At 43.2% G+C, this 27,639-nt stretch overlaps 1 protein-coding gene across 3 annotated transcripts in view; it reads left to right on the top strand.

Moving 5' to 3' along the window:
• LOC121287301 (ubiquinol-cytochrome-c reductase complex assembly factor 1) overlaps positions 1-27,639 on the top strand; it is an 89,591-nt gene that overhangs the window by 55,610 nt on the left and 6,342 nt on the right. For all 3 annotated transcript variants that reach the window (XM_041205053.1, XM_041205051.1, XM_041205052.1), the window contains exons 7-8: positions 19,691-19,768; positions 23,207-23,320. In XM_041205053.1, coding sequence (XP_041060987.1) covers positions 19,691-19,768; positions 23,207-23,320 — 192 coding nt within the window. The remainder of the gene's footprint in view (positions 1-19,690; positions 19,769-23,206; positions 23,321-27,639) is intronic.

The raw sequence follows: 27,639 nt of genomic DNA, 5'->3' as shown, positions 1-27,639 counted from the left end.
AGTGGAGGACATTCGTACAATATAAATTAGCTTGCAGCCCATGCTCCTCAGGGTTTGAGTGGCCAAAAGCTGGCTACCTTTTTTTGCCCGGAGTTTTGTTGGCACCTGTCCGAAGATTGCAATAACCAGCCATGTTTCCATGTGTCTCTGCAGTATTTTGCTTTACTTTAAGGAAGTGGTGAACAATCCAGGAAGGTGAGAGGAAGTTTAGAGGTTTCTCGTGAAATTGCAGTAGCTCCACGAAATGATCTATTTTCACAAGGACTGCAAAAATATGAACATGCGCTGCATCCCATGAGTAAACCAAAAAAAAAATTAGACCAAGTGGTGTTATTGTCTATCTATTCTGACACAGTAACAACTGTCATGTGTTACCCATCACTGTACAACACAGGTCGACTGTCATCCATTTGCAATAATTAGGTGGTTATAAAGAGGGGGATATTAGGATTATTATGTTGGAGTTTTTGTGATGACCAACAACTTTTAGTAAGCATGGGAGGGGTGGAATGTACAAAATAAAAACTCAAAAATCCACGTTTCAGTCTTATTTGGGCTGAGATTTAGTTTAAAACTTCTTCCATTAGAAATAGAAGCAGGAGTAAACCACACGGCCCCCTCAAGCCTGCTCGACCATTCAGTAAGATCATGGCTGATCTGCTACTTCAAGCTCGCATTCCCATCATGTCCATTGATGCCCTTAATGTCCTGAATGTACTCAGCAATTGAGCGTCCGCGGCCCTGAGGGGTCGCTGTCCACCAGTTTCCATTTCATTAGCTGCCTTTGGTGTTATCTCTGCTGGTCAGGACTGGCCCCAATATTTGTATTGATGATTTTAAGAAAAAAAGAACAAGCAATGTTTCTAGGACTTTGATAACATCATGCTTGGTTGGCTACATCAGCAGGAATTGAGTGGCCAGACACAGCAAAACACCGTTTCTGTACATGACTAATTAAATACATCCTTTCTTTCCACAAGCAAGCTGTTTAGTGTCTTTGGCCGAGGTTGCCGACCATCATTCTTTATTGCTCTTTATTTGAAATCGTGGTTTCAAAATTCTCCTGGCCAACCTCACTCCTTGCACCCTTTGTTATGCTGAAATCATCCACAATTCTGCTACCTGTTTCCTAACTTGCACCAAGTCTCACTCATCCATCACCCCTATGCTCACTGCCGTACATTAACTCCTGGTCCTGCAATTGCTCCATTTAAAAATTCTCACCCCTGTTTTCAAAGCTCTTCATGGCCTCGCACCCATCTGCTTCCTACATCCACAAAATTTCGGTACTCCTCTAATTCGGGCCTCTTGCACATCCCAAATTTTAATTGCCCCATTAATGGCGGCTGTGCCTTCAGCTTCTTAGCCCTAAACTCTGAATTCCCTCCCTAAATCGCGTTGTCTCTCTAACTCCCTTCTCCTTTAAGACACTCCTTAAAACCTACCTCTGACGAAGCTTTTAGTCACTTGCCCTATTATCTCCTTATATAATTCAGTGTCAATTTTTTTTTGTTTAACAACCCAGTGAAGTGCCTTGTGACATTTTTATGTTAAAAGTGCAGTACCAGTGCAAATGATTGTTGTGGTGGTGAAATAGAAAAATGCGGTGTTGAAATGCTGGATTTATTGCCCATCCTTAATTGCCCATTGGTAATTGCCCATTAATTGGTAATACAACAAACTGGCTTGCTCGCTCATTTCAGAGGCAGTTAAGAGTCAACTACGTTGTGTGGGGCTGGACTCAGATGTAGGCTGACCAGGTAAAGAATGGCTGTTCTCCTTCATTAGTGAACTTAGTTGAGTTTTATGCCAAACTGACAACTCTATTGTCACTTTGATTGTAGAAAGCTACACACAGCACAGACAGCCATTCAACGTCACATCCATGTTGACTCTCTGAAAGAGCAGCCATGCTTAGTCCCAAACCCTGCTTTTTTATCCATAACCCTGTTAAGTTCCTCATCCTCAAGTAGTTGTCCAAATCCCTTTCAAAACTAAGGGAATCAGCTTCCACCATCTTTTCAGGTGGCATGTTCCACATTTTCGCTCTCAGCTTAATATTTATGGATTTTGTCAAAAGTAGAATTTTTAAACTGAATTCAAATTGTCAAAGTCTCCATTGCCATCTGTTCAGTGCATACTAGAATGAAAAGAGCAGTTATAAATTGGAAGCCAGTTTTCCATGAAAGCATTTTCAGTGGTTAGTTGTTTTCATTGGATATCCAGGTCACCTCGCCCAGTCTGCATTCTTTAAAGTGTGTGTTTCCAAAGATGGCAACACAATAGGTATCCTTCACTAACACCAGAGAATTCACAGAATCCCAGAATTTTGACAGCACGGGAGGCCATTCAGCCCATCGTGTCTGCACCAGCTCTCCACATGAGCATTATTACCTAGTGCCGTTGCCCTGCCTTCTCCCTGTACTCCTGCGCATTGTTTCTATTCAAATAATCATCTAATGCTCTTTTGAATGCTTCGATTGAACCTGGCTCCATCACACTTCCAGGTAGTGCGTTCCAGACCCGAACCCCTCGTTTGAAAAAGTTTTTTCTTGAGTCACATTTGCTTCTTTTGCAAATCACTTTAAATCTGTGCTGTCTTGTTCTTGATCCTTTTATGAGAGGGAACAACTCCTATCTACTCTGTCCAGACCCTCATGATTTTGAACATTTCTATCAAATCTCCTCTTAGCCACCTTCTCTCCAAGGAGAACAGTCCCAACCTCTCCAATCTATCCTCATAGCTGAAGTTTCTCATCCCTGAAATCATTCTTGTAAACCTCTTCTGCACTCTCTCCAATGTGTTCACATTCTTCCTATAGTGTTGCACCCAGAACCGTACACAATACTCCAGCTGAAGTCTAACGAGTGTCTTATATAAATTCAGCATAACCTCCCTGCTTTTGTACTCTATGCCCCTATTGATAAAGCCCAGGATACTATATGCTTTATTAACTGCTCTCTCCACCTGTCCTGCCACCTTCAATGATCAATGCACACATATACCTGGTCTTTCTGCTCCTGCACCCCCTTCAAAATTCCACTCCTTATTTTATATTGTCTGTCCATGTTCTTCCTATCAAAATTCATCACCTCACACTTCTCTACATTGAACTTCATCTGCCACCTATCTGTCCACTCTACCAACTTGTCTATTTCCTCTTGAAATTCCACACCATCCTCCTCACAGTTCCCCACACTCACAAGCTTCATATCATCCACAAGCTTTGAAGTTGTCCCCTGCACACCAAGATCTAGATCATTAATATAAATCAGGAAAAGCAAGGCTTCCAATACCGACCCCTGGGGAATTCCACTACAGACATTCCTCCATCCCAAAAAATATCCATTGACCATTACTCCCTGCTTCCTGTTTCTCAGCCAATTTTATGTACACATTGCTACTGTCCCTTTTATTCCATGAGCAATAATCTTTCTCACAAGTTTGTGTGGCAGTGTATCAAATGCCTTCTGAAAGCCCATCTACACCACATCAACAGCATTACCCTCATCGATCTTTTCTATTACCTCTTCAAAGAACTCCAGCAAGTTAGTTAAACACGATTTCCCCTTTAGAAATCCATGCTGGCTCTTCCTTATCAACCCATGTTTTTCCCTGTGACTGCTAATTCTACTCCGAATAATTGTTTCTAGCATCTTGCCCACCACTGAAGTTAAGCTGACTGGCCTGTAATTGCTGTACTTATCCTTACAACCTTTTTGAACAAGGGTGTAATGTTTGCAATTCTCCAGCCCTCTGGCACCACCCCTGAGTCTAGGGAAGGCTGAAAGATTATGGCCAGTGCCCCTGCAATTTCTACCCTCACTTCCTTCAATATCCTTGGATGCATCTCATCCGGTCCCAGTGCCTTGTCGACATTCTGAAATACAGCCTGTAAAAATCAAACTTAGTAAGCTAGCCCAAATTAAACTCTGTTTTAGTGATTCTTTCACCACTGCTGCCTGCTTTGCCAATACGCTCTTGCAGCCTTGCCAGTACGTAGTGTTCATTTTTACATCTGACTCCGAGATTCTTCGAGTCCATGCTGCTGTTTTCTTATCTACATAGCAATTTAGTTGATTGTGCAATAAACATATTTTCCCCTCTTTAACAAAGATTTTCTTTTGCATTTCCTATGCATGAGCTAAGTATTTGCAATACCATTGTGCAATACCAGTGCACACCCTCGCCACATAACCCTTGTTACCTGGTAGTTGCACAGAAAAAGCATTCAGTTGCCACCTCATCTAACCAAATACAGGGTCTGTCAAGGGAATTGAATTTTTCTTGATTTATTGCTCTGTACGGTGTCAGCGTCGAATGTACTTAAAGAGAAAGTCCTATGTTTATACAGCAGGATGTTCCAAAGCACTTTGCAACCAATGAAGAACTTTTGAATCTTATCTGCTGTTATAATGTTGGAAATGCCACTTTGTGTATAGCAACCTCCCAGAAATAACAGCGCTATAATGACCAGATAATCTGTTTTTAGTGATGCTGGTTGAGGTATGAATGTTGGGCTGGACCCTAGGGAGGTCTCCTCTGCTGTTCAAAATAGTGCCATGGCATCTTTTCTGTCCGCCTGAAAGGGCAGGCAGAGCCTTAGCTTAACCTCCGAAAGATAGCACCACTATGCAGCACTCCTTCAGACTGTCAGGACTAACACACTGATGAATGTAAATCGTTATTTAACCATCATGTTGCTCAATGAGATAAATGTGAGCCAGTCCATTTTGTTGGGAGAATAAAGAGATCACAGACACTAATTTTCCAAGATGATTAAGTGGGGTAGAGGAACCTGATGGCATAGATACACATCATTAAATGTAGTTGCGCAGGTTAATAAGGCTATTAAAAGTGAAAAGAGGATCATTTATAGAGAGATAGAAATGAAAAGCAGAGAAGCTAGGTTAAACTCGCATAGGACCTTGGTTAGACCACAGTTTGAGAACTGTGAACTTTCCTGGTCCCTGTATTATAAAAAGGGTAGAGAGACACAGGAGAATGTTGGAAAAAAGATTGACTAGAATGATCCAAAGGACTGAGAGCTTATATCTATTAGGAAAGCTTGAACAAAGTGGGGCTCTTCTCTCTAGAATAGTGGATACCAAGGAGTCTTTAAGATTACGAAAGGTAGAAAAGATGTTTCCACTTGTGGGTGAGTCCAGAACTAGAGTATAAATATAAGATAATCAAAAAATCCAATAGGAAATTCAGGAAGAATGTCTTTAACCTTAGCGTGGTTAGGATGAGGGTAGAAGGGTATATTAATAGGGTAAGATGAAGAAGGGTGGGAGGAGGCTGGTATAGAGCATAAACACCTGTATGGACCAGTCGGGTTGAATGGCCTGTTTCTGTGCTGTAGATACTTTGCACAACAGACAAAGCATAATTCACTATACAGTTATCAGTTTGCACACACTGATTATGGCATTCTACTTTAAGCACTTGTTTGCAAATGCATATGAAGAGAATTGCCAGACCTTGTCATCTACCTGACATTTACTTTGAGAATAAAGTGCACCTCTTGGATTTCATTGTTCATTGCCAGCAACCACACAAGTGTGCCTGGCTGCTTTAATAAGATTTGTTTTTTTTTTACCTTGGCTCATAAATTTTCAGCGTTGGTCCCCTGGAGTCTATGAAGTCATCAGACTTCTGTCTGCTTGGAGCCAGGTATATTGCAGAACAAGGGGGAATAACCTCAGCATTAGAGCTGGAGGATGTCTTGAAGCATTTCTTCACACAAAAGATAGTGAAAACCTGGAACTCTCTCCTCCCCACCCAAATGTTGCTGGGCTTAATTGAAAATTTCAAAACTGAGATTGATAGGATATTATTAGGATAAAGGGTTATTTTTGATGTTGAGATTTTAAAAACAAGGTGGTATTGTCGAAACTTTTTGAAAAAAAAAGACACTCTGATGAAAGTTGGTGAATATTTTACTCAGAGACCTAATAAGCAATGGATTAATGTATTTAATTTAATTGGCCACCCATTATACTGAAAAACCCAGCAATCCCTCTATGTTGAAGAGATAAAGAGAGACAAGCTTTTTGAAACAGGAAGGCTGTAAACCTATCAGCTTCTGTTGAAGGAAGAGCAATAAGGACATTTTGAGGCAGAAGTTTGAGGATAATTGGAAGATGTTTTGTTGAAGCCAAGTAAGGCAAGCAGCTGAATTGGGCAAGTGTGGCAGTTTCTTTATTTTCTATGAGAAGGTTGTCCCATCGGGAGAGATTCGAGGCTCTAATCCCTAGAATTTAGAAGAATGAGCGATGATCTCATTGAAACATAAGAAATTCTGATGAAGTAGATGCTGAGAGGCCGTTTCCCCTGCCTGCGGAATCTAGGAGTTGTGGTTTCAAAATAAGGGGTCAACCATTTAGGACTGAGATGAAAAGTTTATTCACTTGGAGGGTTGTGAACCATTGGGATTCTCTACCCCAGAAAGCTGTGAATGCCCAGCCATTGGATGCATTCAATATAAAGATGGAAAGACTGTTGGAAACAAGGGACTTGTGCAGCAAAGTGCGTTTGAGGTAAAAGCTCAAGCAGGATCTTATTGAATGACAGAGAAGTAACCCAAGGGGAAAATTATTCAATCTTGAGACCTGGGCTAGATAAAAGAGTCCATCACACCAGCAAAGTTATGATCTTATTCATTTAGTTTAATCTTTCTGCGGTGGTAAGAAATAGGAGGAATAGTCTCTGTGACCACCGCAGAAAGATTAAACTAAATGAATAAGATCATAACTTTGCTGGTGTGATGGACTCTTTTATCTAACCAGGTCTCAAGATTGAATAATTTTCTCCTTGGGTTACTCTTATCGCACAAGCAGACATAGTAGCTATGGGTCACCTCCCATAATGGTAAGATGTTCAGACCTCTTACAACAATAACAACTTATATTTACATAGCTCCTTTAACCTAACAAAACATCCCAAGGCACTTCACAGGAGCATTATAAAACAAAATATGAAATCCCAAGGCCAAATAAGGAGCTATTAGGCTAGATGATCAAAAGCTTGGTCAACGAAGTGAGTTTTAAGGAGTGTCTTAAAGGAGGAAACGTGAAGAGATGGAGAAAGTTGGGAAGGAATTGCATACAATCGTATGAATTAGGAGCAGTAGGCCTCCACTGCTGCCTGGGGAAAAGAATTTCACCGACTAACGACTCTGAGAGAAAAAAAATTCTCATCTCAGTTTTAAACAGGAGAGCCCTTATTCTTAAACTGTGTCCCCTAGTTCTAGTCTCTCTAATAAGGGGGGAGACATGCTGTAGCACTCCACTAGTTACAGTTTGCCAACTTGAAAAAGACCCATTTATCTCAACTCGCTGTTGGCTAACCAATCCTCTATCCATGCTAATATGTTACCCCCTGCACCATGAGCTATTATTTTGTGTAGTAACCTTTGATGTGGCACCTAATCAAATGTCTTTTGGAAATCCAAGTATATCACATGTACAGGTTCACATTTATCCAAGTTTGTTACTTCCTCAAAGAACTCGAACAAAAAAATCAAACCCGATTTCCCTTTCACAAAACCATGTTGACCGCCTGGTTGCATTGAGATTTTCTAAGTGCCCCACTATAATATCAATAATAGATTCTAGTATTTCGCCTATGACAGATGTTACGCTAACTGGCCTCTGGTTTCCTGTGTTCTGTCTCCCTTTCTCCAATAGAGGAGTTACATTCACTATTTTCCAATCTGATAGGACCTTTCCAGAATCTAGGGAATTTTGGAAAATGGCAACCAATGCATCTACTTTATCAGCAGCCTCTTCTTTTCAGACCCTAGGATGCAGGCCATCAGGTCCTTGGCACTTGGTCAGCCTTTAGTTCTAATATTTTTCTTGGTATCCTCTCCCTAGTGATTGTAACGGTTTTAAGTTTCTCCTTATCTTTCGCCTCTTGATTTTACAAGTAGTTCTGGGAAGATATTTGTATCTTCTACAGTGAGGACAGACATGAAATATCTGTCCAATGCTTCTGCCATTTCCTTATTTCTCATTAATTCCCCAAACTCACTCTCCAGAGGATCAGTGTTCACTTTCGTTACCCTTTTCCTTTTTAAATACTTGTCGAAACTCTTATTTATTTTTATATTTCTAGCTAGCTTCCTCTCACATCCTAATTCTCCCTCATTTTTTAGTCATTCTTTGCTGGTTTTGAAATTCTGCCCAATCTTCTGACCTACCACTAACCTTCACAGATTGTACACTTTTTTCAATATGATTTTTTCCTTAACTTCCTTCACTACCCACGATTGATGCATCCTTCTCCTGGAGTCTTTTTTCTTACTGGAGTGCATCTTTGCTGAGTGTTATGAAATGTCTCGTTAAATGTCACCCACTGAATCTCTACTGTCCTATCCTTTAGCCTAATTTCCCATTTCATTGTAGCCAGCTCTAACTTCAGATCCTTGCAATTGCCATTATTCCAGAGCTTAGGAAGCGACTGACTCCACTGAACCAGGAAAGAGATCTATGCTGGTCCCAAATTGGTAACACACTCAAGAATTCTGTGTTCTATATTTTTTCTGTGCTTTTGATGAGCACAATATTTCTATTATATACTGTAATAAAATGAGAGAGGGTCGATATGTGTGCCATAGGCTTTTGAGATCTTTGCATTCACAATGGGTGTAATTTTAAGTGATGTAAAATGTCAGAATAACCAAGGAAGGGCTGTATAGCTTTAAGAAATCATTAACCTTAATTGCCTTTAATCAGAAACAACTCCCAGTCTGTAAGGATAAAATACAGTGAAATAGTTCAGTCGCGAAGTGGAATTTGGAGAGGAAGGAACTGAGAAGTGAGAGTGTGTAGGCTGGAACGTAATTCTTGTTACTGTCTTACTCATTGCTGCACTTAAAGCCACGACTGCCACGGGTGAATAAAGCTCACTTGTTTTAGACTCTAGTCCATGTGTCTAATTGACCACTGCGTCCTGGGCCAGCTTCAACTTGTTGCAATGCTAATAAAGAACTGGTTTCTTCAGAAAAAACACTGGCTTCCTTTGCGTAGTTGACATTGTCTATTAGAAGTTAGGACAGAAGGTTCCTGAGGACAGCTCATGGGACTCCTAAAGAGCATGTCATTTTGTAAACCAAAGTCGTGGAAGTATCTTAGAAGCGATATGACTATGTTTTCTTCAACCCCCAAGCCAGCATTGTCACTGGCACCAATATGCTATAGGGAAAAGTTAGACTTAATTCTTTAGTGTGTGTTATACCTTCAATATTGCATGGAGCTTAGGCCAGAGACGCACAAAATATTCGCACAGATCATCAAGAAAGTAGCGTGACTTCCTGATTCGTAACTTGCGATCTCTTGTGTAATACTCATAATTCATCATGAAATTGCTCCCACTGTGATGAACATCGGTGATGAGGCTGAGATTCCAATGTGTTATATTAGCTCAGAAACAAGAAGGCCAAAATCTAACTCTGGGCAGTGTGTGAAAATAGCCCCCCCTTTACTGAAACTCTCTTGACAAATGGCCTAGAGTTATGCAGGATTCTACATTTCTGCTCCAACACTCTGTTGGTTCTGTTGTGGATTTGTAAAATAATGGATTGGGAGTCTTTATAGGAAAAGAATCAAAGACTGGGGGATGACGATTGCTTATATCAACCATGGTTCAATGGGTAACACCCTCATCTCTGAATTAGAAGGTTGTGGATTCAAGTCCCTCTCCACCTCAAAAATCAAGACTCTCACTCCAGTACAATACTGGGGGAGTGGGTGACTGTCAAAAGCACTGCCTTTTGGATAAGGCATTAAACCAAGACAGGTGTATGTAAAATATCCCACGTTACTATTTTGAATAAGAGCAGGGCATTCTCCCCTGTATCCTGGACAATATTTATGCCCCATTTGATACTGCACAAACATTTTCTGGCCGTTGTCACATTGCAGTTTATGGCAGTTTGTGCAAATTAGTTCTGTGTTTTTTACATTGCAACACTGATTTTCAAAAATATTTCTTTGACTGTAAAGGACTTTGAGACCTGTGATTGTGAAAGGAGCTATATAAATGCAAGTCTTTCTTTCAAGGCACACCACCGACATTGAAGAAATTAGATCTGAGTTAGTTTATGCCAAGCCCATCCATGGGTGTTTTTTTTTTTAATTTGTTTATGGGATGTGGGCTTTTCTGGTTATGCCAGCATTTATTGCCCATCCCTAATTGCCCTTGAGGAGATGGTGGTGAGCTGCCTTCTTGAAGGAAATCACCAAGAAGGTGCCACCTAAGAGCAGCAAGAAGAGGAAGAAATCCAGGAAGCAGAACTACTCCATCCACGTCTACAAAGTGATAAAGCAGGTTCACCCAGACACCAGCATCTCCTCCAAGATCATGAGCATCATGAACTCGTTCGTCAACGACATTTTTGAGCGCATTGTGGGCGAGGCTTCCCTCCTGGCCCATTACAAAAAGCGCAGTGTGTACCATCTACAAGATGCACTGCAAGAACTCACTAAGGCTCCTTTGTCAGCATCTTCCAAACCCACAGCCACGACCATCTAGAAGGACAAGGGCAGCAGACGCATGGGAACACCACCATCTGGTAGTTCCCCTCTGAGCCACCCACAGTCCTGACTTGGAAATAAATCGCCGTTCCCCCACTGTCGCTGGGTCAAAATCCTTGGACTTGCCCCTCCCCCACCCCACCTTTAATAGCACTGTGGGTGTATCTACACCACATGGATTGCAGCAGTTCAAGAAGGCAGCTCACCACCACCTTCTCAAGGGCAAGAAGTGTTGGTCTAGCCAGTGACACCCACACCCCATGAATGAATAAAACAAAGTGAAAAGTTAAAAAGTAGTAAGCTTATCATATACATTTGCAAAGGCTGGAGCTGCTCAGCCTAACGCTGTGAAGTTGGTACTATGGGTTAGGAAATAACAGATGAGTTATAACATCCCTGCCATTGGGCTAGAGGTTAACTGTATATGGACCAAGATATTCCAAAGAGTTGCTTGCTTGTAGCACACTAAACAGTGTTGCTTTGTTTTAAAATGGGAGTATTTATGACCACATTAACTTGGCAGCTTATGATTGTACTGCCAACTTGGCAACAGACCTAACTGCAGTATGGCAGTGAACCTGTTAGAATTTATTTTTGGTATCATTCAACTTAGTGTTATAGAATGGAATACTTTTCCATTTTCAGTGCTAGCATTTACCAGTGCAGCTTGAGTATAAGCTGGATGCAGGTTGCAAGTTCCCTCCACTTCTCCTCAGCAATGCACCTGTCCAGAAAGATTCTGAAAATTTCCAGTTCCCACAGTGAGCATCTTTATCACCTCGCTTGTTAGTGCCAGATTACGGGCAGTTAGGCTTGTGGACTGGTGCCCAACAGGAGCTGGATTGAGGATTGCCTTTCCAACTCTTTTCACTTCGGTTTCCTGTGGCTCCCAGAGGGGTATTTTCAGTCCTGGTCTGGGCTGGTTATGAGTCATTGTCTCAAACGTGAAAGGAATGTTTTCACACGTCGTGCTAATTGGCCCCTGAAAACTCTCATTTCTGCTGCTTGTGTCAAATGGAGGAACATTTGTTATTAAGACAAAGCCAGTTAGCTTCTAAGCATTTCCAGGTGAGTGCTCTCCTGCTGTCGGTTGTGTCCTCAGACTGGCCCATTCTCTGGTAAGTGGCATGAGTGGTCAGTTGTATCTCAGTGGAGGGGGTGATGGATGATTTAAAGCAATGCTCTTTTGGCTGACCTCCTTCAACCCTCTGTAAATGTGGGCACATCCAAAACTCTGTGCAACAAATGCCATTTACTCATCACTCCTGTGCTTACTGACCTACATTGATACCTGGTCTGGCAACCCTGGTCTGGCAACAACTCAGTTTGAAAATTCTCATTCCCTTTTTCGGAATCCCCCCTTGACCTTGCCCTCCATATCTCTGAAGGTCAGTTGGTAGCACTCTAACTGAAAGCTGTGAGTTCAAGTTCCACTCCAGTAGTTGAGCACAAAAATCAAGGCTGACGTTCCAGTGCAGTACTGAGGGAGTGCTGCATTGTCGGAGGTGCCATCTTTCAGATGATTTGTTAAACTAAGACCATATCTGCGGCCTTGGGTAGCTGTAAAAGATCCCAAAGTACTATTTTGAAGACGAGCAGGAGTGGTTCTCCCTTGTATCCTGGCCAGTAGTTATTCCTGAAACATTATCTGGCCAGTATCATGTTGTTTGTGGGAGCTCGCTATAGATAAATTAGTTGCCATTTTTCTGATATTAAATCAATGACTACACTTCAGAAAGCAAAGTACTTCATTAATTGTTAAGCATTTTGGAGCATCCTTTAGTTAGGAAAGGTTCTATATAATACATGCAAATCTTTTTCCTCACACAATCCCACAACCCTCAATCTCTGCACTGTTCCAATTCTGGCCTCTGGAGCATCCTCAATTTTCATTGCTCCACTGTTGGCAGCCTTGCTTTTATTTGCCGGGCAGTAAGCTCTGGAATTCCTTGCCTAAACCCCTCCGCCTCGTTACCTCTCTCTCCTCCTTTAAGCTTCTTCTTAAAACCTATCTCTCTGACCAAGTTTTTGGCCACCTGTTCTAATATTTCTTCATGCAGCTCAGTGTCAAATATTTTTTAATGCTCCTATGAGTTGCCTTGGGATGCGTACTACAATAAGGGCACTATACAAATGCAAATTATTGTTGCCTGTCTCCATTTATGGATGGCAGAGCAAAGTGGCCAATGTGCAAGGAATTCTCACTATGGCTCAGCATGGAGTTCAGTGAAAGTAAGTCAAAAGAAAAATTCCAAATTGCTCTTTTCTAAAACGCCCTGGTAACAAACCCTCATCTCGATATAGACGGCAGCACAAGTGTACACACATGGCAACCATTATTAGATAGCTAATGTTTGTTTGAATTTAGGTCATCGATTTCTCTGAGATTCGAGGCGCGAGCTAAACTCTTACCAAACCTGTTAGTGAGAGGCACCCCTTTTTTTTTAAAGGACGTCTCTTAGTTCATCAAGAAAGTTTGAGCTAAACTTGTCGACAAAGTTTGGGAATCAAAAATTGACACAGCTGTATAAACAACGCAAAGAGCTTCTGACCTCAGCACTTTCAACTGTTTTAGTCAAATTTCATATGTACCTTTTTTTTAAAAACTGGAAGATTGATCAAGACTTGAGAATAACTGCAGGTCATTTATCTGATTTGTTTTTGTGGAGGCTTTTGTTTCTAACACTACTCGTAAACCTGTATTGATTATTTTAACTCATCAAGCTTAAAACCTTTTTTAATATATTCAGTTGTTAGGTCCACCAGACTCCAACGTGTGATTCTCTGTTTCAAACGTCTAACTGTGCAGTCATAGAGCTTCCTATATACTGCATTACTTCCACATGGGTCTTGTCTGCCCAATGCACCATTCAGTCACCTAGAAGATTGATTGATTGATCTATAAATACCCCCTGTCCTTTGCGCTCCTCAATCTCTTGCAGCGTCCTTGTCAGTACTGCTCAATCCTATCGAATTGCTTAATGTGCACCATTCAAGCTGGGTGTATACTTCCCATCCATGTTGAGTGTCACCTTGGCTGGGTGGTAGCACTACACACACTGAGCCAGAAGGCGATGGGTTCAAGTTCAATTCAGGAACTTGAGCACATAATGTTGGCTGATATTTCAGTGCTAGTACTAAGGTGCATTGTTGGGAATACCTGTTGCAGGGGGATGTTATACTAGCTGTGCAGGTAGATATAAAACCTCCCATTGTGGTGCTGAACGAATGCGGTGTTCTCCAAAAGTCTTGGCCAACGTCCCTCCCTGAATCTCTATCACCAGAACAGATTAATTGTTCATTTCTCTTATTTATAGAATCATACAGCACAGATGGAGGCCATTCATCCCATCATGCCTGTGCTGGTTCTTTGAAAGTGCTACCCAATTAATCCCACTCCCTTGCTCTGTTCCCATAGCTCTGCAAATTTTTCTCATTCAGATATATATTCCATTCTCTATGTAAAGTTATTGTTAATCTGAAATCACCACCCTTTCAGGCAATGCATTCTAGATCATCATAACTTGCTACCTAAAAAATATTCTACTCCAATCACCTCTGGCTCTTTTGTCAATTGTTTTAAATCTGTGTCTTCTAGTTACCAACACTCCTACCAATGGAAAGTGTTCACCCTATTTGTCGAAACTCCTCATGGTTTTTGAATACTTCCACAAACAACCCCAACTTCTCAAATCTTGCCACATAACTGAAGTCCTTCATAGTCTGTGTTTTTGTGGGATGTTGCTGTGTGTAATTCTAACTGCAACTGCACTTTAAAACAATTCATTGGCTATAGAGTGCATCACGAGACCTTGATTGGTGCTATATCAGTGCAAGTTCCTTCTCCTTACGATCTCTGCCAATCAAGGGTTAAACTTTTAGTGATATTTTTCTTCTTCAGAACAAAACTCATCTGAACCGAGATGCGCTTTGAGATTCTAAAGAGCTCAAATGTGTAACAATTCAGTGGGTGATGCACTGTCATTGATGGTTCCCCTTCAGTAAAGTTCACCTTTTGCCCTGTGACCCCTGAACCTGGCATTATGGACACTAAGACCTCTGATTTTGATTGTATTTTGTTCTACTTTGAATCTCCAGTTCAGGAGCTGATTCATCCTGTCAAAATTTTGTTAAGAGGCTGAATTTTCAATCAAGGATAGAGAATCCAAGGCCTGATTATTTCCCGGTTCCAAGCCCATGTCATGTCTGGCTCGGCATTGCGATGCTATTTTAATATGCAAAGCCCCTAATTACCCTGGAGGCAAGCTTGGTAGGTAATTAGTAGCGCAGCACTGCCTGGAGGAAGGAAGTGGCTCTGGAACTCAATGCTGAAAGACAGCTGCCAGGACATTGCCAGGTTGAAGTAGGCAGGAGAGCGGAGGGCCAGTAACCTCATGGTGCTTCCAGCAATGGCAACTTTGTGCCACTGCTTGAGCACTTCAGTTTGAAAAGCCCATTTTTTTTCCCCCACTTTAATCCAGCAGCAGCGTCACATAATGGCCCTAAAATAAAAGCAAAATACTGCAGATGCTGGAGATCCGACATAAAAACAAGCTGCTGGAAAGAGTCTGCAGGTCTGGCATCATCGGATTCGAATGAATCTGAACCCATTTCACTGTTAGAAGGGGAGACCAACTTCTTCCGAAGAAGAGTCATGTTAGAGCCAAAACGTTAAGTCTGTTTCCCTCTCCACAGGTGCTGAAGACCTGCTGAATTTTTTTACAGCACTTTGTTTTTATTTCACATGATGGCTCCCTGTTGTGCAATAACGTGGCCTAGATCGTTTGCTCTTCCTGTTCGCTGTTTGAACATTTTCTTCTGGCCCTCTCCAGCCCCATGAGCGAGCTCTTCAGTGAGCTTAACAGGCAGTTAATTGGTGGCGAGCAGATTGCTGGCACCCCTACATTCCCCCTTCCGGCCCTCGCTTTGAAAACTGCATTGTGTTCTGGAGGCAGTGGGGCACTGACATGCTATCCGGGAGTGCTGTTTTCAAAGCGTACCCAACCTCACTGACACAGACGTTTGATCGTCCGGCCCAATGTTTCCGTGGACTGCTTCACAATAAAAGTAAACAGTTATTTGAACAAATTGTCACAGGGTTAAAAGGATATTTTTTTCCTCTTACACTTAATTGTGCTTTCTTTAAGAGCTGCTGCTCTGTGTTTCATTCCAGCTCTTTTATTTTGTCAGTTTATTTAATGAGGCAATGTTTTCCCTCCTTGTTGGAGGTTGGCACTCCAGCTACTACTTGTGTTCAACTCGTAATGTATTCCAGCTTGCTTTCTGCACCGCTCGCTCCTTGCTCCAAGGGACATTGGGGGGGGGAATAGGGGGGAGGTGGTGGGGAGCCTGTTTCACTCATAGACGAAAAGGGTACACCAATGAAACTGCTACTATTAGCGTCGGAGGACATGGCAGCCATCAAGAAGACCAGGGGTTTTCAAAGGCTCCTTGGCTGTTGGTGATATCCTTTCATTGGCAACTGCTTTGGTCGTTTAAGGCACTGGCCCGTAGAGCGTGGAGTTTAACTCCGGTGCATTGAAGGCAGTCTGCTTCGGACTTACAGTAACACAAGTTGCCTGTACTGTTCCTGTAAGCCAACAAACAAAGCCAACATTGCTGGGCGAAAGGTTTTACCGGTGTGATTTGCGCTGAAGTGCTAAGTTTGCGATCCATCCACAGTTGATTCTGGTACATGTTTTTAAAATCCAATAAAAAGATTTTAAAGTTTTCTGCAAACAATTTCAGACAAAATTTTATATAAAATTTTAACTTGCTATGTATTGGTGGGATGCCAAAAATATACTTATTTCAACAGCCACGTGGGATATGTTTCAGGACAAACAGTCAGGCGTGAAACAGTGGTATGATGTGTAATCCACTGCTGAGCTGTTTGTTTAACTGCACTAGAAATTTACACAAGGACAGTACTGAGTTAACAGGAAGGAATATAACCAGTTTAGATAGCAAATGGTTTGGGTTTTCCGTGAATATTAATGTAGCAGAAATATTCACTTATCAGGGAACTTACTGTGTTCTTTGGCTTGTTGCATATACCTGTAGGTGACCAGCACATGCTTCCGAGGTTTCAGACTTTTTCTGTGTATCTTTTTAGAAAAAAAGGTCACGAGTTTCACTGCCATGACCTGAGCCTTTTCCTACCAGCACCTGGACCTTACTCCTCACAAATAGTATTAAGGATTGACTAAATGAATACAGTGGAACCTTGGATATTTCAAAATCTTCATTCTTTTTACCTGTCTTCCATTTTGTCGCAAGGCAAAACCCCCACTCCAAAATCCCCATTTCAAAACCCCTATTCCATGCTGTTTTGCAATAACTAGGAGCACCACATTTGTTCAGCAGTTGGGAAAACCCCCCCTTTGCCCATCATGTAGGGATCTCTCCCCTTTGCCCAGCGGGTAGGAATCTCTCCTCGTTGCCCAGCAGGTAGGGATCTCTCCCCTTTGCCCAGTGGGTAGGGATCTCTCCCCTTTGCCCAGCGGGTAGGGATCTCTCCCCTTTGCCCAGCGGGTAGGGATCTCTCCCCTTTGCCCAGCGGGTAGGGATCTCTCCCCTTTGCCCAGCGGGTAGGGATCTCTCCCCTTTGCCCAGCAGGTAGGGATCTCTCCCCTTTGCCCAGCGGGTAGGGATCCCCCCTTTGCCCAGCGGGTAGGGACCCCCCCTTTGCCCAGCGGGTAGGGATCTCTCCCCTTTGCCCAGCGGGTAGGAATCTCTCCCCTTTGCCCAGCGAGTAGGGATCCCCCCTTTGCCCAGCGGGAAGGGATCTCTCCTCTCTCTTTGCCCAGCAGGTAGGGATCTCCCCCCTTTGTCCAGCGGGTAGGGATCTCTCCCCTTTGCCCAGTGGGTAGGGACCCCCCCTTTGTCCAGGGGGTACGGGTGTCCCACCCCCCTTTGCACAGAGGGTGGGGACCTTCTCGCTTGCTCCCCCCATCCCTTTTGCCCAGTGGATCGGGATCCCTACTTTTTTTCCAGTGATTAGGAATCTTTTCCCCCCTCCCTGTCCAGTGGGTGGAGGTCTCCCTTTGCCTAATTGGTGGCCCATTTGTTCAGTGGAGAGAAATCCCACCTTCTCTTCACCAGCCCTGCCCCACCCCTATTGGTTGAAAAGGTGAGGATTTCCCATTTATCCCATGGGTGGAAATCACCCCCAAGACCCTCTTTCCTGTTTGTTCAGAAGATGAAGAGTCCCTATTTGTCATGTGGTTGGAGATTCTCACCACCCCCGACCTACCTCCCCGTCCCCCCCAAAGCCCCCGGTCCTGTGTCCAATGGGTGAGGATCCAGAATTGAAATGATGAGCCAATCCATGTGGCTAAGCGATATGAGTCGAATAGGATTAGCAAAGAGTACGGGACATGAGTGTAACTTACAGAAACGTAGGACTAGGTCAGATGGCAGAAGAATTGCTTTTCGCCCAAAGCCATTGACCCATGGTTTAGTGAACGTGGCTTCACTACAGACATTTTAGAAGGAAGCTGGGCTTAATTAAGTTTACTTCTCTCAAGTAACCATCTAATTTTCTTTTGAAATTGTTCACCATCTTGTCTTCCACCACCCTCATGGGCATCGAGTTCCAGGTTATTACCACTCGTGTAAAAATGTTCTTCCTCACTCCCCCCCACCGCCCACCGCCCACATCTCTTGCCCAAATTCTGGGTCCCCGGTAGTCCTTGTACCATCAGCTAATGCGAACAGTTTTTCTTTGTCTATCTTATCCAAACCTGTCATAACCCTAATATGGAGTAAACCCCTGTCTTAACAACGTATCTTAACTTTAAGAACATTCCCTCTTAGCTCAGAGGGAGCTTTTCTTATGCCAAGCACTTCTGTGGCTTCTCTGAAATTGAATTTTTGGAGTTTGAGGCTGTTTTACAGACAAGCGTCCACTAGGAAATGCAGAGAGTGTCTCTGAAGCTATTTCATTAAGGATCTTTGTAACCGTTAGAAGGAGGCCAACTTCAACCTTTGGTCAGGCCCACCCTGTGAAGTTACCTGATCTTATTAAGAGTGCAGCAGTTAGCAGTTACCCATTGGGTGGGGAGGACTCCCCAGCTCCTCTTCAAAGTAGTGCTGTGGGATACAACTTGAGCAGTCAGGAAGTTCTTCCTGCAGAAAGTGGTCAGCCTGTGGAGGCAAAAACTCAGCAGTCATTTAGGAAAAATTAGATGCTAAAAGGGGAGAGTAGTATAGGAATCTTTCTAGCTAGATAAATTAAAATGGCCTCAGTGACGACTGGAATTGGAAACTAACATTGAGTGAAACGTTGGTCAGGTCCAGCTCTGATGCCCCTATGCTCACAGAATCATGTCCCAGCTGGAGCTGATGCCTTCAAAAGAGAAGAATTAGGTAGCAAAAATCACTGGGGAGGACAGGTTATGTTGCAGAAATTAGCAGACAGTACTCAAAACGCACCAGCACTGTTCAGCCCTTTTCCCATAGCCTTGTCCCAACCTTGCAACCTTTCAGAGGTGAAAGAAACATAAAGGTCTACAGCCAGAAGTTGAGATTGGTCAAGTTTGGAACTGACGTGGGGGTGAAGAGGATTGACTTTATTTCTGTGTGTGCGAGGGAATTCTGTGAGGAGCACCGTAATAATCTCGCAGTAGCATTGGTCTTTTCATTCACTGTGAAGATGTTAATACTCAGCTCTGAATGTCACCTTTCAGAGGAAGGACATCTGCCCTTGTCCGAAATATATGCAAACTGGGTTTATTCAAATTTCCTGTGCATCCGTGACCCCTCTGTGTTACCTCTCCACTCCACCCAGTGAAATACTTACGAAGAAGGGGCAGGATAAAAACAAAAGACTGGCGAATGCTGCAATTAGGAGGAAATCTACAGTATAGAAGCAGGATGCTGAGCCTAACCAGTCCTTGCCGGCATTTATGCTACACTCAAGCAGCACATGGTGTAAGTCAAGCATTTTAGGACACACTTAGAGCCTGCTGTTGTCTACTCCTGTGTGTCAGTGGATTTGACATTGCACATTTGTTTATCTCCTAATATTTGTTTATCTCCTAATATCCTGTTGGCTGTTTACTTCTAACCTGATCTCGGCACTGAAGAAAACGTGCAAATAATTACTCGGCGAACATCCATTCATGGTACCATTTATGCCCCTCAGATCGAGTCTGTTGTGCTGAAGGAGAATATAAGCGTTATGACAGAAAACTTCTACGCAGCTATTTTTGGATATGATGAGGTGAGTGTTGAATTTCATTGAAGTACAGGCCCTCTAGAAAGGATGAAAGAGATTTTAAGATTAAGATTTGTATGTTCATTGTGCGTTTGCGTGTGTGGTGACAGCCTTAATATGAGAGCTGGATTATTTAGGATTATTTATGCAAAGGTTCATGGAAATTTGGAACTCTCTCCTCCAAAAAGCTGCTGAGGTTGGGGAGGTCAATTGAAAATTTCAAAATTGAGATTGATAGATTTTTGGTGGGCAAGGAGGGGTATTATGTGCAATGGAACCAAAGTGGGCAAATGGAGTTGAGATACAACTAATTCAATGGCCAAACAGGCTTGAAGGGTTGAATGACCTCCTGTTCCTAAGTAACATTCTGTCCAAGCTCTCAAATGAAGAGTAGCCACTTAAATGAGATGCCATGGCCACAAATGCTTTTTAACCAGCAAGTTAGAACTTCTGTGAAGGGGAAGAGGAAGGTGGTGAAATAGAAAGTTTGTGGCATACAGACTTCACATTTCGTTTATATAAGAATCATAGAAAGTTTATGGCACAGGAGGAGGCCACTTGTCCCAACATGTGAGCAAGGCTGAAAGAAATGAGCCACCCAGCCTTATCCCACTTTCCAGCACTTGGTCTGTAGTCCTGCAGCTTACAGCACTTCAGATGCACATCCCAGGTATATTTTAAATGAAATTAGGTTTTCTGCCTCTACCACGCTTTTAGGTAGTGAGTTCCAGACCCCTGCCATTCACATCTAGAGGTTATGGTGCTGTGATTGCTTTTTATGCTTTGCATGATTTATTGCACAGAGCAATGGGCTGTTGGTATGGCTGGTTACAAAGTATTTACAGCATGGAAAATATAACAGGTGCATGCAGGTGTTTATGCTCTACACAAACCTCCTTCAACCTTTCTTCATCTCATCGTATCAGCACATCCTTCTATCCCTTTCTCCCTCACCTGTTTTATCTAGTTTCTTCTTATAATGCATCTGAACTATTCAGTGTGTAGAATTCTACATTCTAACCACTCCCTGGGTAAAGATGTCTCTCCTGAACTGCCTATTGGATTATTAGTAACTATCTTACATTGATGACCCCTGGTTCTGTTTATAGCCTGGTGATTGTGGATGTTCACTCCTGATGTGACCTCTATGACCTCCTCTCTCTTGCCATATAATCTTCATGTGTGCTTTCACTGCAAAGCACTGAAATAATACAACTTCTATCAAAAAGCTTGTGTCAGAACAAGCCTACACTGTTTCTAAACCAAAATCATTTGGCATTGATTTGTCTTATTTGGAAGTAATCTTATGAAATAACACTTATACATTTCCTTGCTTTCTTTATACGCTTATGTTACTTCGCTGGGCCAAGAACTGAGGAGAAAAATTGAGCGGATTCTGATCCCATTCCATGGGTCCTGTTCTCTCCGTGGCCACTGAATATGTTTGAGGGGTGTTCTGACATATTTCCTTATAGAATGGCTTCACCATACAAAATGATATCAATTTGGGCTTTTGCCAGTAGGATTGTTCTATGAATGGAAATATTATGTACATGGTAACCTGTCTCAGGATTGGGATAGTGCAATGGAGCTTATACCATCTGCTGGACATTGAGTGTATTTCACCATTTCACATGTAGAATATATTTTTCAATTCAGTGCCTCTACTTTTCCTTTCATTGGGCTGAACTATGTGTGCCCTTGTGGCGGTGGGGGTGTAGGAGACATGTAAAATGGGGTGGATGCCCATCCCATCACTTTCCTGCCCACCCCAGAGCTCATCCCCATTATATGGGGAGGTGGGAGGAGAACCAGCGCCAAAATCAGCAGCCTGCCTGCCATATTTAAATGAGCATTGAAAGGTCAATGAGGCTTGTTATCAAGCCTACTGACTCTAATAATACGTGGCCCACGCCATAATGTGGGCAGCAGAGCGGGAGCAGGAAGCCCGATTTTTAACCTGAAATGGTTAAAGGACAGGAAGGAAGGGGGGCTGCTCTCTAGGGACTGCCCTTTGCGGTTCACGGGGTGGCCCCCTTAGACCGAACCCCGCATTTCCTTCCTACCCTGCCCCCTCTCTTAAACTCAACCCTTCCCCACCACTGTCACTCTCCCTAACAACCTCAAACCCTCCCAGCCCAAGACTTACCCGCTCCAGGGGTCCTGGGCCTTGGGCTCCACTGCAGACCCGGCAGCTTCCGCTGGCGCCTTCGTGGTGTAGCCGGGACTGATGAGCTTCAGCCAATCCGATTGGCCGGCAGCTCCAGAGAGCTGCCCTTCTGCCCCACTCGGCCCTCATTAACAAGCCCTGCAGCGCTTTATTGCTCTGGGGCTGGTCAACATGGAGCGTGTTGACTCCACACCAGCCCGTAAAATTCAGCCCGTTATTTGTGTGTCAGCCTTGGCTCAGTGGTAGCTGTCTCTGAGTGAGAAAGTTCTAGTTTATAGTCTCAGGACATCCCAAGGTGCTTAACAGCCAATGAAGTACTTTCTCAGTGTTGTAATGTAGGGGACACAGCAGTCAATGGACGCATAGCAAGGCTGCACAAACTGCAATTAAATAATGGCCAGTTGGTCTGTTTTAAATGTTGGTTGAGGGATAAGTATTGGCCAGGACACCAGGGAGAACTCCCCTGCTCTTCTTAGAAATAGAGAGGGGCCATAGTTTAACATCTCATCTGAAAGACAGCACCTCTAACAGTGCAGCATTCCCTCAGTACTGCATTGGAAGTGTCCACACTAATTTTGTGCTCAACGTACTCTTAAATCTACAACCTTCAGACTCAGGTGAAAGAGTGCAACTGCTTGAGTCGCAGCTGACACTTTAAATGAACATTATTCATGAGGCAGTATTTAGCAATGAGGGTATTCTCCAAGTCTGGTGAGAACTGAGCATGACTGATTCCCTCCGTGATAATCCATTCTGCTCAAAACACTTACTGGAAGAATGGGTGCTCGGATGAGATACCTTTGACCGACATTCCAGCCTCAATGAATCCTACCAAAAACCAACGATTCATCATTCATTTCTTTGCTGTTTGTTTAGGTAATGATGGTAGCATTCAGTAAGTTATGTGGGTGTCACTGGCACGGCTGGCATTTGTTGTCCATCCCTCGTTGCCCTTGAGAGTAGTTAAGAGTCAACCACATTGCGTGAAACAATTTGAGATGTTTCAAGAAATGTGATGAGATGGCATAAATATGGAAGTATTAAAGTTTGTTCCATATTATTATTAAGTATTAAAGTTTGTTAGGTTATATGTGCTCTAATATGTATCATATTCCAGAGGTAGGTGCCCAAGTACGACTACGTTATTCTATCAGCGTACGGTCATCCCTTACTTTCTAAAATGTGCACAGATTGAGAGAAAAAGGCACTCATATTTTTATCCCTGCCATATGTTGTCACTGACAGACCTTTTTATTGGTTTTGATCCTTTTCAGGGAATTTTATCAGACGACCATGTATTAGCTGCGTCTCTGTGGCGACACCTCTTCAATAAACAGTGCGAGGACCCGGGACAGTTGGAGCTGATGGTGGAATATGTACGCAAACAGGTCAGCAATAGTGAAACGAAATTGAGCTAGTAACCTCGACTTTTTACAGAATCAGAATTTCACAGCACTTGCAATTTTATAGTGTTTTGGTGAAACCACAGCTGGAATACTGTGCCCAGTTTTGGTCTCCACATCTAAGGAAGGATATAGTTACCTTGGAGGCGATACAATGAAGGCTCACTGAGATGAAAGGATTGTCTATGATTAGATAAAAACAAAAAACTGCGGATGCTGGAAATCCAAAACAAAAACAGAATTACCTGGAAAAACTCAGCAGATCTGGCAGCTTCGGCGGAGAAGAAAAGAGTTGACGTTTCGAGTCCTCATGACCCTTCCACAGAACTGAGCGAATATAAGGAGAGGGGTGAAATATAAGTTGGTTTAAGGTGGGGGGGGGACAGAAGTTGGGGGGGTAGTGTGGTTGTAGGGCTGCGACTAGGCACTTTACAGCCTTCCGGACTGAATATTGAATTCAATAACTTTAGATCTTGAACTCCCTCCTCCATCCCCACCCCCTTTCTGTTTCTTCCCCCTTTTGTTTTTTCCAATAATTTATACAGATTTTTCTTTTCCCACCTATTTCCATTATTGTTAAATCTTTTATGCCCTGCTAGTCTTTCCACCCCACCTCCACTAGAGCTGTACCTTGAGTGCCCTGCCATCCATTCTTAATTAGCACATTCGTTTAGATAATATCACCACCTTCAACACCTCTGTGTTCTTTTGATTATCTGCTCCTATCACTGCTTGCTTGTCCCTACAACCACCTCCCCCTACTTCTCTCTCCCCACCCAAACCTTAAACCAGCTTATATTTCACCCCTCTCCTTATATTCGCTCAGTTCTGTGGAAGGGTCATGAGGACCCGAAACATCAACTCTTTTCTTCTCCGCCGATGCTGCCAGACCTGCTGAGTTTTTCCAGGTAATTCTGTTTTTGTTTTGTCTATGATTAGGGCTGAGTAAATTGGGCCTGTATTCTCTGGAGTTTAGCAGAATATGAGGTGAGCTCTTTGAAACTGTTACGATCCCCTTAGAGACTGATAACTCTTTTAAAAAAGAAATATGAATTTCCCAGCAACCGACAGAAAGAATCACATGACAAGATTTCACTTTTTAAGACTTTTATTCTAACAAACAAACTAAAATCAACATAGACTAAAAACAAAAAAACTGCGGATGTTGGAAATCCAAAACAAAAACAGAATTACCTGGAAAAACTCAACAGGTCTGGCAGCATCGGCGGAGAAGAAAAGAGTTGACGTTTCGAGTCCTCATGACCCTTCGACAGAACTTGAGTTCGAGTCCAAGAAAGAGTTGAAATATAAGCTGGTTTAAGGTGTGTGTGTGGGGGGCAGAGAGAGAGAGAGAAGTGGAGGGGGGGTGTGGTTGTAGGGACAAACAAGCAGTGATAGAAGCAGATCATCAAAAGATGTCAACAACAATAGAACAAAAGAACACATAGGTGTTAAAGTTGGTGATATTATCTAAACGAATGTGCTAATTACGAATGGATGGTAGGGCACTCAAGGTATAGCTCTAGTGGGTATAACTCTATACCTTGAGTGCCCTACCATCCATTCTTAATTAGCACATTCATTTAGATAATATCACCAACTTTAACACCTATGTGTTCTTTTGTTCTATTGTTGTTGACATCTTTTGATGATCTGCTTCTATCACTGCTTGTTTGTCCCTACAACCACACCCCCCCCTCCACTTCTCTCTCTCTCTCTCTCTCCCCGCCAACCCCCCCCCCACACACCTTAAACCAGCTTATATTTCAACTCTTTCTTGGACTCGAACTCAAGTTCTGTCGAAGGGTCATGAGGACTCGAAACGTCAAGTCTTTTCTTCTCCACCGATGCTGCCAGACCTGCTGAGTTTTTCCAGGTAATTCTGTTTTTGTTCAACATAGACTAAACATTACTTAACAGGCAACTAATGCATCAAACTTAAGAAATGGTACTTCCCCATTAACTAACAACTGAAATAGTGTACAACCCATTTGTATGTTACGCTATGCTCCCAGCAGCTTTGAAGATTAAGTGTCACACTCTTCCTAAATTTTCAGCAGGCTCCCTCCTCCCTGCCACATCAGGGCAGGTCTTTGAAAGTTGTTCTGTTCAGTCTCTTGTGTATCCCCGTACCAGCTTCCAACAGCAAGTCCCACTCTGATGACTCCTTGGTCCCTAAATCTCCCCAAGTCCCTTCTCTTTGAACAGCGAACCAGCTCTCATCCTGCTTGGTGGCTAACACAAAACAATCCTTTCCTCTACTTGTCATAGCAGCAGCTGTTTCTGCCTGCTTCTCATGGTTTTGTTGTCTGTGCCTGGAAAGCCAGCTGTCCCTCTTTTGTGTCAAGGTGTGAAAACTGGCACTTGATTTTCAATAGGTTTCGGCCACAACCAAATCACATCGGCCTGTCCTGTAGGCAGAGTTTAATGTCATCTCACCAACCCCTTACTCAGGGCATTCTATTTCACTTTAAATTAAAGGAAACATTTTAAAACAACCATCTTTATAAAGTCTCGCATTTGTAACAAAATTGTCAAGAGGTTTGACAAGGTAGGTACTGAGAGTTTGTTTCTGCTAGCTGGGGGGTCTAGAACATGGAGGGCACAGTCACAAGATAAGGGGCAATTATTTAGGACTGAGATGAGGAGAAATTTCTTCACTCAGAAGGTTGGGAATTATCTGCCCCAGAGTAATGTGGATGCTTCATCGTGAAATATATTCAGGGTTGCGATGGAGAGATTTCTAGTGCCTTAGGGAATCGGGAATATGGGGAGCTGGCAGGAAAGTGGAGTTGAGGCAGAAGCTCAGCCATAATCGTACAAACACATGTTCAACCATGGGCAAAAGACCTGAACTCCCGAGGCGAGGTGAGAGTGACTGCCCTTCAAGGTCACATTTGATCGAGTGACATCAAGGAGCCCTAGCAAAACTGGAGTCAATGGGAATCAGGGGGAAAACTCTCCGCTGGTTGGAGTCATACCTAGCACAAAGGAAGATGGTTGTGGTTGTTGGAGGTCAGTCATCTGAGCTCCAGGACATCACTGCAGGAGTTCCTCAGGGTAGTGTCCTCGGCCCAACCATCTTCAGCTGCTTCATCAGTGACCTTCTTTTCATCGTAAGGTCAGAAGTGGGGATGTTGCTGATGATTGCACAATGTTCAGCACCATTTATGACTCCTCAGAAACTGAAGCAGTCCATGTCCAAACGCACCAAGACCTGGACAATATCCAGGCTTGGGATGACAAGTGGCAAGTAACATTCACACCACACAAGTGTCAAGCAATGACCATCTCCAATAAGAGAGAATCCAGCCATTGCCCCTTGACGTTCAATGGCATTACCATCACTGAATCCTCTATTATCAACATCCTGGACGTTACCATTGACCAGAAACTGATCTGTACTAGCCATATGAACACTGGCTACAAAAGCAGGTCAGAGGCTAGGAATCCTGCGACGAGTGACTCACCCCCTGACTCCCAAAACCTGTCCACCTTCTACAAGGAGTGTGATGGAATACTCTTCATTTGCCTGGATGAGTGCAGCTGCCACAACACTCAAGAAGCTTGACACCGTCCATACAAATCAGCCTGCTTGATTGGCACCACATCCACGAACATTCACTCCCCCCACCGCTGACACACAGTAGCAGCAGTGAGTACCGTCTACAAGTCTACCGTCTACTGCAGGAATTCACCAAGGCTCCTTCGACAACACCTTCCAAACCCATGACCACATGGACTGCAGCAGTTCAAGAAGGCAGCTCACTACCACCTTCTCAAGGGCAACTAGGGATGGGCAATAAATGCCGGCCCAGCCAGCGAAGCTCACATCCCGTGAATGAATTTAAAAAACCATACAAACGTACATACAAACATACGAATTAGGAGCAGGAGTAGGTCACTCAGCTCCTCGATCCAGCTCCGCCATTCAATAAGATTATGCCTAATCTGATTGTAACCTCAACCCCACATTCCCACCTACACCCAATAATCTTTCACCCTCTTGCTTATCATGAATCTATCTAGCTCTGCCTTAAAAATATTCAAAGACTCTCCTTCCACCACCTTTGAAGAAGAGAGTTCCAAAGACACTCTACCCTCCAAGAGAAAAAAATTTCTCCGCATCTCTGTCTTAAATGAGTGACCCCTTATCATTAAACAGTGACCCCTAGTTCTAGATTCTCCCACAAGAGGAAACATCCTCTTTACATCCATCCTGTCAAGACCCCTCAGGATCTTATAGGTTTCAATTAAGTCGCCTATTACTCTTCTAAGTTCCGGGTGTCCAGACTTTCCTGGCT

This window comes from Carcharodon carcharias, chromosome 14, assembly GCF_017639515.1.
Source record: "Carcharodon carcharias isolate sCarCar2 chromosome 14, sCarCar2.pri, whole genome shotgun sequence".
NCBI classification, from domain to species: Eukaryota; Metazoa; Chordata; class Chondrichthyes; order Lamniformes; family Lamnidae; genus Carcharodon; species Carcharodon carcharias.
Note: the sequence above shows the minus strand (reverse complement) of the source record. Positions and strands in the feature narration are given on the sequence as shown.